The sequence below is a fragment of the Meriones unguiculatus genome (assembly GCF_030254825.1).
Source record: "Meriones unguiculatus strain TT.TT164.6M chromosome 13 unlocalized genomic scaffold, Bangor_MerUng_6.1 Chr13_unordered_Contig_2907, whole genome shotgun sequence".
Classification (NCBI taxonomy): domain Eukaryota; kingdom Metazoa; phylum Chordata; class Mammalia; order Rodentia; family Muridae; genus Meriones; species Meriones unguiculatus.
The window spans coordinates 1,280,001-1,294,017 of record NW_026843582.1 but is presented as its reverse complement, the minus strand read 5'-3'; the positions used below and the strand labels follow the sequence as shown (position 1 = coordinate 1,294,017).

The 14,017-nt window shown below is 66.9% G+C and overlaps 1 protein-coding gene across 1 annotated transcript in view; it reads right to left on the bottom strand.

Moving 5' to 3' along the window:
* Insr (insulin receptor) overlaps nucleotides 1-14,017 on the bottom strand; it is a 70,640-nt gene that overhangs the window by 30,832 nt on the left and 25,791 nt on the right. Inside the window, 4 exon segments of the mRNA XM_060375915.1 lie at nucleotides 2,296-2,552; nucleotides 6,025-6,151; nucleotides 7,654-7,868; nucleotides 9,831-9,975. Of these exon segments, the coding sequence (XP_060231898.1) occupies nucleotides 2,296-2,552; nucleotides 6,025-6,151; nucleotides 7,654-7,868; nucleotides 9,831-9,975 (744 nt within the window).

Here is a 14,017-nt window from a genome sequence, read left to right as displayed (position 1 = left end):
GCCCACACACCCCCCGCTTGCACACTCACCCATTTGCACACCCACCTTTCCCACTTGCACACTCGACCGTTTGCACACCCACCCTCCCCACTTGCACGCTCGCCCCTTCTGTTTGCACGCCCAGTTTTTCCCACTTGCACACCCGCCCGTTTGCACGCTCACCAGCTGTTTGCTTGCACGCTCGCCTGTTTGCCCACCCACCCCCGCTTGCACACTCACCCATTTGCACACCCACCCGCTTGCACGCTTGCCTGCTTTTTGCGGGCACACCCACCCTCCCCACTTGCACGCTCACCCCTTCCGTTTGCACACCCACCCTCCCCGCTTGCACGCTCGCCCCTTCCGTTTGCACGCCCACCCTTTCCCACTTGCACGCTCGCCCGTTTGCACGCTCACCCGCTGTTTGCCCACCCACCCCCGCTTGCACACTCACCCGCTTTTTGCTTGCACGCACACCCCCGCTTGCACACTCACCCATTTGCACACCCACCCTCCCCGCTTACACGCTCGCCCCTTCCGTTTGCACACCCACCCACCCTCCCCACTTGCACGCTCGCCCCTTCCGTTTGCACACCCACCCTCCCCGCTTGCACGCTCGCCCCTTCCGTTTGCACGCCCACCCTTTCCCACTTGCACTCGCCTGTTTGCACGCCCACCCGTTTGCACGCCCACTTGTTTGCACACCCACCCTTTCCCACTTACACACACGCCCGTTTACATGTCCATCCGTTTGCACGCCCACCCGTTTGCACACCCACCCGTTTGCACGCTCACCCGTTTGCACGCTCACCCGCTGTTTGCTTGCACGCTCGCCTGTTTGCCCACCCACCCCTGCTTGCACACTCACCCATTTGCACACCCACCCGCTTGCACGCTCGCCCCTTCCGTTTGCACACCCACCCTTTCCCACTTGCACACTCGCCCATTTGCACGCCCACCCGTTTGCACGCCCACCCGTTTGCACACCCACCCGCTTGCACACTCACTCCCAGGGTTGCACACCCACCCGCCTCACGGGGGCTGGCACGCTTGCACACTCACTCCCAGGTTTGCACACCTGACAGGTCTGCGGGGGCGTCCGCGCGGGGGCTTGCACGCTTGCACACTCACTCCCGGGGTTGCACACCCCCCGCCTCTCCGCTTGCACGCTCGCCCCTTCCGTTTGCACGCCCACCCTTTCCCACTTGCACACCCACCCGTTTGCACGCTTGCCCGTTTGCACGCTCGCCCGTTTGCACGCTCGCCCGTTTGCACGCTCGCCCGCTGTTTGCTTGCACGCTCGCCTGTTTGCCCACACACCCCCCGCTTGCACACTCACCCATTTGCACACCCACCTTTCCAACTTGCACACTTGCCCGTTTGCACGCCCACCCGTTTGCACGCTCACCCGCTGTTTGCTTGCACGCTCGCCTGTTTGCCCACCCACCCCCGCTTGCACACTCACCCGCTTTTTCCTTGCACGCCCACCCCCGCTTGCACACTCACCCGTTTGCACACCCACCCTCCTGTTTGCACACCCACCCCCTTTTACATCCACCCCTGCTCTCCCGCTTGCACCCCTGACCCCCGCCCCCTTGCACCCCCGCCCCCACCCCCTTGCACCCCCGCCCTTGCACACTCACTGGTGGCGTTGGTGCGCACGTAGATGATGCGGCTCTTGGCGCCGTAGCTGCGGCGCTCGTCGCTCAGGCTCACGAGCGCGCGCACAAGCACCGCGGGCCGCGTCCCCCGTTTGCACACTCACACCCGGGAGCACACACACCCTCCCGCTTGCACACTCGCCCATTTGCACACCCAACCCCACTCTGCTTGCACGTTCATCGTTTGCACACCCAACCATCCCCCTTGCACACTCACCCATTTGCACCCCCCACTTGCACACCCACCCGCTTTCTGCATGCAACCCCGCCCCCCGGCCCCTTGCACACTCACTCTCGTTTGCACACCCACCCTCCTGCTAGCACACCCACCCCCGCTTGCACACTCACCCACTTTTTACGTCCATCCCTGCTCTCCCGCTTGCACACCCACCCGCTTTCTGCATGCAACCCCCGGCCCCTTGCACACTCACTTTCGTTTGCACACCCACCCTCCTGCTTGCACACCCACCCCCGCTTGCACACCCACCCCCTTTTACATCCACCCCTGCTCTCCCGCTTGCACACCCGTCCCCGAACACAGGCTCACTGACTTGCACACCCACCCCCGCTTGCACGCTTACCCATTTGCACCCCCACCCGCTTTCTGCAGGCCCCCCGCCCCCACCCCCTTGCACCCCCGCCCTTGCACACTCACTGGTGGCGTTGGTGCGCACGTAGATGATGCGGCTCTTGGCGCCGTAGCTGCGGCGCTCGTCGCTCAGGCTCACGAGCGTGCGCACAAACACCGCGTACTGGGTCCAGGGCTTGAGGCCGCGCAGCAGCCAGCCCGGGTGGGGGAGGGGCGCGCCGGGGGCCTCGGCCGCGCGCTGCGGGGGGTCCACGTCCACCACGGTCCAGCTGCTGCCGCCGCACGCGTCCTGCCCGTCCAGCTCCGTCACGTTGCGGTGCGGCCTGCGGGCGTGCAAGGCGGGGGGGGTGAGTGTGCAAGGCGGGGGGGGGTGAGCGTGCAAGGTGGGGGTGAGTGTGCAAGGGGTGGGAGGGTGTGAGGAGGGTGCAAGGAGGGCACATGTCTTGCGGGCGTGCAAGGTGGGGGGGGAGTGTGCAAGGCGGGGGGTGAGTGTGCAAGGCGGGGGGTGAGTGTGCAAGGGGCGGGAGGGGGTGAGGGTTGGGAGTGTGCAGGGTGAGTGTGCAAGGGGTGGAAGTGTGTGAGGAGGATGAGTGTGCCAGTGGGTGAGGGTGAGTGTGCAAGGCGGGGGGTGAGTGTGCAAGGGGCGGGAGGGTGCAAGGGTTGGAAGTGTGCAAGGTGGGGGGGTGAGTGTGCAAGGGGCGGGAGAATGCAAGGGTTGGGAGTGTGCAGGGTGAGTGTGCAAGGGGCGGGAGGATGCGAGGGTTGGGAGTGTGTGGGGTGAGTGTGCAAGGGGTGGGAGGGTGTGAGGGTTGGGAGTGTGCGGGGTGAGTGTGCAAGGGGTGGGAGGGTGTGAGGGTTGGGAGTGTGCAGGGTGAGTGTGCAAGGGGTGGAAGTGTGTGAGGAGGATGAGTGTGCCAGTGGGTGAGGGTGAGTGTGCAAGGCGGGGGGTGAGTGTGCAAGGGGCGGGAGGGTGCAAGGGTTGGGAGTGTGCAAGGCGGGGGGGTGAGTGTGCAAGGGGCGGGAGGGTGCAAGGGTTGGGAGTGTGCAAGGCGGGGGGTGAGTGTGCAAGGGGTGGGAGGGTGTGAGGGTTGAGAGTGTGTGGGGTGAGTGTGCAAGGGGTGGAAGCGTGTGAGGAAGATGTGTGCCAGCGGGTGAGGGTGAGTGTGCAAGGCGGGGGTGAGTGTGCAAGGGGTGAGAGGGTGTGAGGGTTGGGAGTGTGTGGGGTGAGTGTGCAAGGGGTGGAAGCGTGTGAGGAAGATGTGTGCCAGCGGGTGAGGGTGAGTGTGCAAGGCGGGGGTGAGTGTGCAAGGGGCGAGAGGGTGTGAGGGTTAGGAGTGTGCAAGGAGGGGGTGAGTGTGCAAGGGGCGGGAGGGTGTGAGGGTTGGGAGTGTGCAGGGTGAGTGTGCAAGGGGTGGAAGTGTGTGAGGAGGATGAGTGTGCCAGCGGGTGAGGGTGAGTGTGCAAGGCGGGGAGTGAGTGTGCAAGAGGCGGGAGGATGCGAGGGTTGGGAGTGTGTGGGGTGAGTGTGCAAGGGGTGGGAGGGTGTGAGGGTTGAGAGTGTGTGGGGTGAGTGTGCAAGGGGTGGAAGCGTGTGAGGAAGATGTGTGCCAGTGGGTGTGAGTGTGCAAGGCGGGGGTGAGTGTGCAAGGGGCGGGAGGGTGTGAGGGTTAGGAGTGTGCAAGGCGGGGGTGAGTGTGCAAGGGGCGGGAGGGTGTGAGGATGAGTGTGCCAGTGAGTGAGGGTGAGTGTGCAAGGCGGGGGGTGAGTGTGCAAAGGGTGGGAGGGTGCGAGGGTTAGGAGTGTGCAAGGAGGGGGTGAGTGTGCAAGGGGTGGGAGTGTGTGAGGAGCAGGAGCGTGCAAGGAGGACGAGTGTGCAAGCGGGTGAGGGTGAGTGTGCAAGGCGGGGGGAGTGTGCAAGAGGCGGGAGCGAGGGGGAGCGTGCGAGGGGCGGGGAGGGTGCAAGGGTTGGGAGTGTGCAAGGGGAGGAGGGTGAGTGTGCAAAGGGCAGGAGCGTGCAAGGAGAGTGTGCAAGGGGTGAGTGTGTGGGTGAGTGTGCAAGGGGCCATGAGGGTGGAAGAGGGTGAGTATGTGGGTGTGCAAGGAGGTGTGAGTGTGCAAAGGGACATGCGTGTGGTGCACACTCACCTCGCACCCCCCATCCCCGCGCCCCCTTGCACACTCACCTCCTTGTAGAAAAGCATGAGGCCCGGCCCTCGCCCACCCCCTTGCACACTCACGCCCCCTTACACACCCCTCACCACATTGCACACTCCTGCCCCCTTGCACACTCACCCCCACCCCTGCACACTCCCCGCCCTCTTGCACACTCACCCCCACCCCCTTGCACACTCACACCTCCTTGTAGAAGAGCATGAAGCCCAGCAGGTCCCGGAAGTCGGGCGGGCGCACACTCACACCCCCTTGCACACTCACTCCCGCCTCTTGCACACTCGCACTGACTTGCACACTCACCCCCACCTCCCCTTGCACACTCACACCCCCTTGCACACTCACTCCTGCCCCTTGCACACTCACCCCCACACCCTTGCACACTCACTCCCGCCCCTTGCACACTCGCACCACCTTGCAACTCACCCCCACACCCCCTTGCACACTCACTCCCGCCCCTTGCACACTCACACTGACATGCACACTCATCTCCACCTACCCTTGCACACTCACACCCCCTTGCACACTCACTCCCGCCCCTTGCACACTTGCACCAACTTGCACTCACCCCCACACCCCCTTGCACACTCACTCCCGCCCCTTGCACACTCACACTGCATTGCAAAATCACTCCCGCCCCTTGCACACTCACCCCCACACCCTTGCACACTCACTCCCGCCCCCTCGCACACTCACACCCTTGCACACTCACTCCCGCCCCTTGCACACTCACTCCCGCCCCTCGCACACTCACTCCCGCCCCTTGCACACTCACCCCCACCCCCTTGCACACTCACGCCTCCTTGTAGAAGAGCATGAAGCCCAGCAGGTCCCGGAAGTCGGGCGGCCACACACTCCCACCCCCTTGCACACTCACTCCCGCCCCCTCGCACACTCACACCCCCTTGCACACTCACCCCCACACCACTTTGCACACTCACCGCCTTGCACACTCACACCCACTTGCACAATCACTCCTGCCCCTTGCACACTCACTCCAACCCCTTGCACACTCGTACCACCTTGCACACTCACTCCCGCCCCTTGCACACTCGCACTGACTTGCACACACCCCCCACCTCCCCTTGCACACTCACACCCCCTCGCACACACTCCCGCCCTCTTGCACACTCACCCCCACCCCCTTGCACACTCACTCCCGCCCCCTCGCACACTCTCCCGCCCTCTTGCACACCCACCCCCACCCCCTTGCACACTCACGCCTCCTTGTAGAAGAGCATGAAGCCCAGCAGGTCCCGGAAGTCGGGCGGCCGCACACTCACACCCCTTGCACACTCACTCCCGCCCCCTCACACACTACCACCCTCTTGGACACCCACCCCCACCCCCTTGCACCCTCACCCCCACCCCCTTGCACACTCACTCCCGCCCCTTGCACACTCACCCCACCCCCTTGCACACTCACCCCCACCCCCTTGCATACTCCCACCCCTTGCACACCCACACCCCCTTGCACTCACCCCCACACCCCCTTGCACACTCACTCCCACCCCTTGCACACTCGCACTGACTTGCACACTCACTGCCGCCCCCTTGCACACACACTCCCACCCCTTGCACACCCACCCCCCTCGCACACCCACCCCCACCCCCTTGCACACTCACGCCTCCTTGTAGAAGAGCATGAAGCCCAGCAGGTCCCGGAAGTCGGGCGGCCAATATGGCTCCCAGCGCAGCAGGATCTTGTCGAAGGCCGTGCGCACCGACGAGAAGCGCAGCAGCTCCGTCTCGCCTGCGGGGGCACGCGCGCGTGCAAGGGGTCACGCGCGCGCGCAAGGGGTCACGCGCGCGCGCAAGGGGTCACGCGCGCGTGCAAACGGCAGGGTCAGCCGCACGCGCGCGTGCCAGGGGCACACGTGGGCTCACGCGAGCGTGAAAGCAACCTGCGCGGGCTCACACGCGCGTGCAAGAGGGTAGGGGTGGGGTCGCACGCGCGGGTGAGGGGCGTGGCCAGGCGCACACGCGCGGGCAGGGGGCACAACGGGGACACGCGTGCGTGCAAGGGGTCACGGCGGGGGCACGCGCGTGTGCAGGGGGCAAGAGCTCTTGCACACGCGCGTGCAAGGGGCACGGTCAACCGCATGAGCGCGTGCGCCAGGGACACGCGTGGACTCCCGCGTGGGCCAAGGGCACGGGAACTCACGCCCGTGTGCGAGCGGCACGGTTAACCTCGCACACGTGTACAAGGGGCACACGCGGGCTCACACGAGTGTGCAAGGGGCACAGGGGGCTGACACGTGGGCAAGGGACGGGCTCGGGCTCACGCGCGTGGCAGCCCGCCCACACCACCGTACACACTCCCACCCGCCCACGCGTGCGAACTCGCGCGCGTGCAAAAAAAACACGCGAGCTTGCCCACGCGCGTGCAATGCGCGTGCAAAATCATCCATGCGCGTGCAAACTCGCCCATGCGCGTGCAAACCGGTCCACGGACAGGGAGCCCGGTCGCAACCACCGTATACACTCGCACCCTCCCACCCGCCCACGCGTGCGAACTCGCGCGCGCGCAAATAAAACACGCGAGCTTGCACTCGCGCGTGCAAACTCCCGCCCACGCGCGTGCAAACCGGCCCACGGACAGGCAGCCCGGTCGCCACCACCCCACACCCTCGCACCCTCCCACCCGCCCACGCGTGCAAACTCGCGCGCGCGCAAACAAAAACACGCGAGCTTGCACACGCGCGTGCAAACCCCCGCCCACGCGCGTGCAAACCCCCGCCCACGCGCGTGCAAACTCGCCCACGCGCGTGCAAACCGGCCCACGGACAGGCAGCCCGGTCGCCACCACCCCACACCCTCGCACCCTCGCCCCCTCCCACGCGTGCGAACTCGCGCGCGCGCAAAAAAACACGCAAGCTTGCACTCGCGCGTGCAAACTCCCGCCCACGCGCGTGCAAACCGGCCCTCGGACAGGGAGCCCGGTCGCCACCACCCTACACACTCACACCCTCGCACCCTCCCACGCGTGCGAACTCGCGCGCGTGCAAAAAGAAAACACGCGAGCTTGCACGCGCGCGTGCAATGCGCGTGCAAAATCATCCATGCGCGTGCAAACCGGCCCACGCGCGTGCAAACCGGCCCACGGAAAGGCAGCCCGGTCGCCACCACCCTACACACTCGCCCCCTCGCCCCCTCCCACGCGTGCGAACTCGCGCGCGCGCAAAAAGAAAACACGCGATCTTGCACACGCACGTGCAAACCCCCGCCCACGCGCGTGCAAGCCGGCCCACTCACAGGAGGCCTGGTCGCCGTTGGTCTTGAGGGCCACGTCGCCGCGGCCCTGGCGCCCCCGCGCGCCCGTGGCCTCCTCCATGGCGTGGATGTGCGCGAGGCAGAGCTTCGGGTTGTAGTGGAAGAAGAGTTTCCCGCGCGCGACCGTGAGCGCGTGCGACGACCAGTCCCACAGCTGCCGCAGGTTCGCGTTGTCCAGCGCGTAGAACGAGTAGTTCCTGCCGGGGGGACGCGCGGGACACGCGTGGGACGCGGGGGGTCAGGGAGGGACGCGCGGGGGTCACGGGGGGACACATGAGGACACGCGTGGGACGCGGGGGGTCAGGGGGTGACGCGCGTGGGACGCGGGGGGTCAAGGGGTGACGCGCGTGGGACGCGGGGGGTCAAGGGGGGATGCGTGGGGGACGTGGGGGACGCGCGGGGGTCACGAGGGGTCAAGGGAGGACACGCGTGGGACGTGGGGGGTCAGGGGGTGACGCGCGTGGGACACGCGTGGGACGCGGGGGGTCAAGGGGGGACGCGCGGGGGACGTGGGGACGCGCGGGGGTCACAAGGGGTCAAGGGAGGACACGCGTGGGACGCGGGGGTCAGGGGGGACGCGCGGGGGTCACGGGGGGACACGTGGGGACACGCGGTGGTCATGGGGGGAAAAGGGAGGACACGCGTGGGACGTGGGGGGTCAAGGGGGACGCGCGGGGGACGTGGGGATGCGCGGGGGTCACGAGGGGACACGCGGGACACGGACACACGTGGGTCACGGGGGGACACGAGGGGGACGCGTGTGGGACGCGGGGGGTCAAGGGGGACGCGCGTGGGACGTGGGGACGCGTGGGGGTCACGGGGGGGTCACAGGGGGACGCGCGGGGGACACAGGGGGGTCAAGGGAGGTCAAGGGGGACACGCATGGGACATGGGGACGTGCGGAGGTCACGAGGGGGTCACGGGAGGACACGCGTGGGGCACATGGAGGTCAGGGGTGAGACACGGGGGGTCAAGGGGGACACGCTGCACTCCCGCCCCTTGCACACCCACCCGCCCCTTGCACACCCACCCGCCCCTTGCACGCCCACCCGCCCCTTGCACACTCACCCTTTGCACACCCGCCCACCCCTTGCACACCCACCCGCCCCTTGCACACCCGCCCGCCCCTTGCACACCCACCCGCCCCTTGCACACCCACCCGCCCCTTGCACACCCGCCCGCCCCTTGCACACCCACCCACCACTTGCACACCCACCCCTTGCACACCCGCCCCTTGCACACCCGCCTACCCCTTGCACACCCACCCGCCCTTGCACGCCCGCCCCTTGCACACCCACCATTTGCACACCCACCCGCCCTTGCACGGCACCGCCCTTGCACGCCCACCCGCCCTTGCACGCCCACCCGCCCTTGCACACTCACCCTTTGCACACCCACCCGCCCTTGCACACCCGCCCGCCCCTTGCACACCCACCCACCACTTGCACACCCACCCCTTGCACACCCGCCCTTGCACACCCGCCTACCCCTTGCACACCCACCCGCCCTTGCACGCCCGCCCTTGCACACCCATTTGCACACCCACCCACCCCTTGCACGGCCACCCGCCCTTGCACGCCCACCCGCCCTTGCACGCCCACCCGCCCCTTGCACGCCCACCCGCCCTTGCACACTCACCCTTGCACACCCACCCGCCCCTTGCACACCCGCCCGCCCCTTGCACACCCACCCACTTGCACACCCACCCCTTGCACACCCGCCCCTTGCATACCCGCCTACCCTTGCACACCCACCCCTTGCACACCCACCGCCCCTTGCACACCCACCGCCCCTTGCACACCCACCCCTTGCACACCCACCGCCCTTGCACACCCACCGCCCCTTGCACACCCGCCCCTTGCACACCCACCTACCCCTTACATACCCGCCCACCCCTTGCACACCCGAACACCCCTTGCCCACCTGAACACCCCTTGCTCACCCGCCCCTTGCACACCCACCCGCCCTGCACGCCCGCCCCTTGCACACCCACCGCCCCTTGCACACCTATCCCTTGCACACCCACCCACCCCTTGCACACCCACCCGCCCCTTGCACAGCCGCCCCTTGCACACCCACCTACCCCTTACATACCCGCCCACCCCTTGCACACCCGCCTACCCCTTGCACGCCCACCCGCCCCTTGCACGCCCACCTACCCCATCTCCAGCGCGTCCCCGCGGACGAGGCGCAGCTTGCGGAAGAACGAGAGCGACACAAGCGCATAGGAGCGACGGATCTTGAGGAAACCCGTGATCTCCTCCACCAGCCCCAGGTTCGCCTCCAGCTCCGCCGCCAGGTTGTCTGCGGGCACACGCGTGTGTCAGGGGCGGGTGTGCAAGCGCGTGAGTGTGCAAGCGTGCGAGCGTGTGAGTGTGCAAGCGCGTGAGTGTGCAAGCGTGTGGGAGCCCGTGATCTCCTCCACCAGCCCCAGGTTCGCCTCCAGCTCCGCCGCCAGGTTGTCTGCGGGCACACGCGTGTGTCAGGGGCGGGTGTGCAAGCGCGTGAGTGTGCAAGCGTGCGAGCGTGTGAGTGTGCGAGCGTGTGGGAGCCCGGGATCTCCTCCACCAGCCCCAGGTTCGCCTCCAGCTCCGCCGCCAGGTTGTCTGCGGGCACACGCGCGTGTCAGGGGCGAGTGTGCAAGCGCGTGAGTGTGCAAGCGTGCGAGCGTGTGAGTGTGCAAGCGTGTGAGTGTGCAAGCGTGTGAGTGTGCGAGCGTGTGCGAGCGTGTGGGAGCCCGGGATCTCCTCCACCAGCCCCAGGTTCGCCTCCAGCTCCGCCGCCAGGTTGTCTGCGGGCACACGCGTGTGTCAGGGGCGGGTGTGCAAGCGCGTGAGTGTGCAAGCGTGCGAGCGTGTGAGTGTGCAAGCGTGTGAGTGTGCAAGTGCGTGAGTGTGCAAGCGTGAGTGCGCAAGCGTGTGAGTGTGCAAGCGCGTGAGTGTGCAAGTGTGGGAGTGTGCAAGCGTGTGAGTGCGCAAGCGTGTAAGTGTGCAAGAGTGAGTGTGCAAGCGTGTGCGAGCGTGTGCGAGCCCGGGATCTCCTCCACCAGCCCCAGGTTCGCCTCCAGCTCCGCCGCCAGGTTGTCTGCGGGCACACGCGTGTGTCAGGGGCGGGTGTGCAAGCGCGCGCGGGCGTGCAAGCGTGTGAGTGTGCAAGCGCGTGAGTGTGCGAGCGTGTGCGAGCGTGTGCGAGCCCGGGATCTCCTCCTCCAGCCCCAGGTTCGCCTCCAGCTCCGCCGCCAGGTTGTCTGCGGGCACACGCGTGTCAGGGGCGAGTGTGCAAGCGCGCGCGAGTGTGCAAATGTGTGAGTGTGCAAGTGTGTGTGTGCAAGCGTGTGCGAGCGTGTGGGAGCCCGGGATCTCCTCCACCAGCCCCAGGTTCGCCTCCAGCTCCGCCGCCAGGTTGTCTGCGGGCACACGCGCGTGTCAGGGGCGGGTGTGCAAGCACGCGTGGGCGTGCAAGCGTGCGAGCGTGTGAGTGTGCAAGCGCGTGAGTGTGCAAGCGTGAGTGCGCAAGCGTGTGAGTGTGCAAGCGCGTGAGTGTGCAAGTGTGGGAGTGCGCAAGCGTGTGAGTGTGCAAGCGTGTGAGTGTGCAAGCGTGTGCGAGCGTGTGCGAGCCCGGGATCTCCTCCACCAGCCCCAGGTTCGCCTCCAGCTCCGCCGCCAGGTTGTCTGCGGGCACACGCGTGTGTCAGGGGCGGGTGTGCAAGCGCGCGTGGGTGTGCAAGCGTGTGAGTGTGCAAGCGCGTGAGTGTGCAAGTGTGGGAGTGCGCAAGCGTGTGAGTGTGCAAGCGCGTGAGTGTGCAAGTGTGGGAGTGCGCAAGCGCGTGAGTGTGCAAGCGTGTGGGAGCCCGTGATCTCCTCCACCAGCCCCAGGTTCGCCTCCAGCTCCGCCGCCAGGTTGTCTGCGGGCACACGCGTGTGTCAGGGGCGGGTGTGCAAGCGTGCGTGGGTGTGCAAGCGCGTGAGTGTGCAAGCGCGTGAGTGTGCAAGTGTGGGAGTGCGCAAGCGTGTGAGTGTGCAAGCGCGTGAGTGTGCAAGCGCGTGAGTGTGCAAGCGTGTGGGAGCCCGGGATCTCCTCCACCAGCCCCAGGTTCGCCTCCAGCTCCGCCGCCAGGTTGTCTGCGGGCACACGCGTGTGTCAGGGGCGGGTGTGCAAGCGCGTGAGTGTGCAAGTGTGGGAGTGTGCAAGCGTGTGAGTGTGCAAGCGCGTGAGTGTGCAAGTGTGGGAGTGCGCAAGCGTGTGAGTGTGCAAGCGCGTGAGTGTGCAAGCGCGTGAGTGTGCAAGCGTGTGGGAGCCCGTGATCTCCTCCACCAGCCCCAGGTTCGCCTCCAGCTCCGCCGCCAGGTTGTCTGCGGGCACACGCGCGTGTCAGGGGCGGGTGTGCAAGCGCGTGAGTGTGCAAGCGTGTGAGTGCGCAAGCGTGTGAGTGTGCAAGCGCGTGAGTGTGCAAGTGTGGGAGTGTGCAAGCGCGCGCGAGTGTGCAAGCGCGTGAGTGTGCAAGCGTGTGAGTGTGCAAGCGCGTGCGAGCGTGTGGGAGCCCGGGATCTCCTCCACCAGCCCCAGGTTCGCCTCCAGCTCCGCCGCCAGGTTGTCTGCGGGCACACGCGTGTGTCAGGGGCGGGTGTGCAAGCGCGTGAGTGTGCAAGCGCGTGCGAGCGTGTGGGAGCCCGGGATCTCCTCCACCAGCCCCAGGTTCGCCTCCAGCTCTGCCGCCAGGTTGTCTGCGGGCACACGCGTGTCAGGGGCGAGTGTGCAAGCGCGCGCGAGTGTGCAAATGTGTGAGTGTGCAAGCGTGTGAGTGTGCGAGCGCGTGCGAGCGTGTGAGTGTGCAAGCGCGTGAGTGTGCAAGCGTGCGAGCGTGTGAGTGTGCAAGCGCGTGCGAGCGTGTGGGAGCCCGGGATCTCCTCCACCAGCCCCAGGTTCGCCTCCAGCTCCGCCGCCAGGTTGTCTGCGGGCACACGCGTGTGTCAGGGGCGAGTGTGCAAGCGCGCGTGGGTGTGCAAGCGCGTGAGTGTGCAAGCGTGTGAGTGTGCAAGCGTGTGAGTGTGCAAACGTGTGAGTGTGCGAGCGTGTGCGAGCGTGTGGGAGCCCGGGATCTCCTCCACCAGCCCCAGGTTCGCCTCCAGCTCCGCCGCCAGGTTGTCTGCGGGCACACGCGTGTGTCAGGGGCGGGTGTGCAAGCGCGCGTGGGTGTGCAAGCGTGTGAGTGTGCAAGCGTGTGAGTGTGCAAGCGCGTGCGAGCGTGTGGGAGCCCGGGATCTCCTCCACCAGCCCCAGGTTCGCCTCCAGCTCCGCCGCCAGGTTGTCTGCGGGCACACGCGTGTGTCAGGGGCGGGTGTGCAAGCGCGCGTGGGTGTGCAAGCGTGTGAGTGTGCAAGCGCGTGAGTGTGCAAGTGTGGGAGTGTGCAAGCGTGAGTGTGCAAGCGCGTGAGTGTGCAAGCGTGTGAGTGTGCAAGCGTGTGAGTGTGCAAGCGTGTGAGTGTGCAAGCGTGTGAGTGTGCAAGCGTGTGCGAGCGTGTGGGAGCCCGTGATCTCCTCCACCAGCCCCAGGTTCGCCTCCAGCTCCGCCGCCAGGTTGTCTGCGGGCACACGCGTGTGTCAGGGGCGGGTGTGCAAGCGCGTGAGTGTGCAAGCGTGCGAGTGTGCAAGCGCGTGAGTGTGCAAGCGTGAGTGCGCAAGCGTGTGAGTGTGCAAGCGCGTGAGTGCAAGTGTGGGAGTGCGCAAGCGTGTGAGTGTGCAAGCGCGTGAGTGTGCAAGCGTGTGAGTGTGCAAGCGCGTGAGTGTGCGAGCGTGTGGGAGCCCGGGATCTCCTCCACCAGCCCCAGGTTCGCCTCCAGCTCCGCCGCCAGGTTGTCTGCGGGCACACGCGTGTGTCAGGGGCGGGTGTGCAAGCGCGCGTGGGTGTGCAAGCGTGTGAGTGTGCAAGTGTGTGAGTGTGCAAGCGTGTGCGAGCGTGTGCGAGCCCGGGATCTCCTCCTCCAGCCCCAGGTTCGCCTCCAGCTCCGCCGCCAGGTTGTCTGCGGGCACACGCGTGTGTCAGGGGCGGGTGTGCAAGCGCGTGAGTGTGCAAGCGTGCGAGCGTGTGAGTGTGCAAGCGCGTGCGAGCGTGTGCGAGCCCGGGATCTCCTCCACCAGCCCCAGGTTCGCCTCCAGCTCCGCCGCCAGGTTGTCTGCGGGCACACGCGTGTGTCAGGGGCGGGTGTGCAAGCGCGCGCGAGTGTGCAAGCGTGTGAGTGTGCAAGCGTGTGTGATTACAGCCCCATGTGTGTGACACGCGCGTTCAGGCGTGTTCACCCTTGACACGTGTGTGTAGGCGTTTGCACTTACCCGTGGGTTTGGCCGA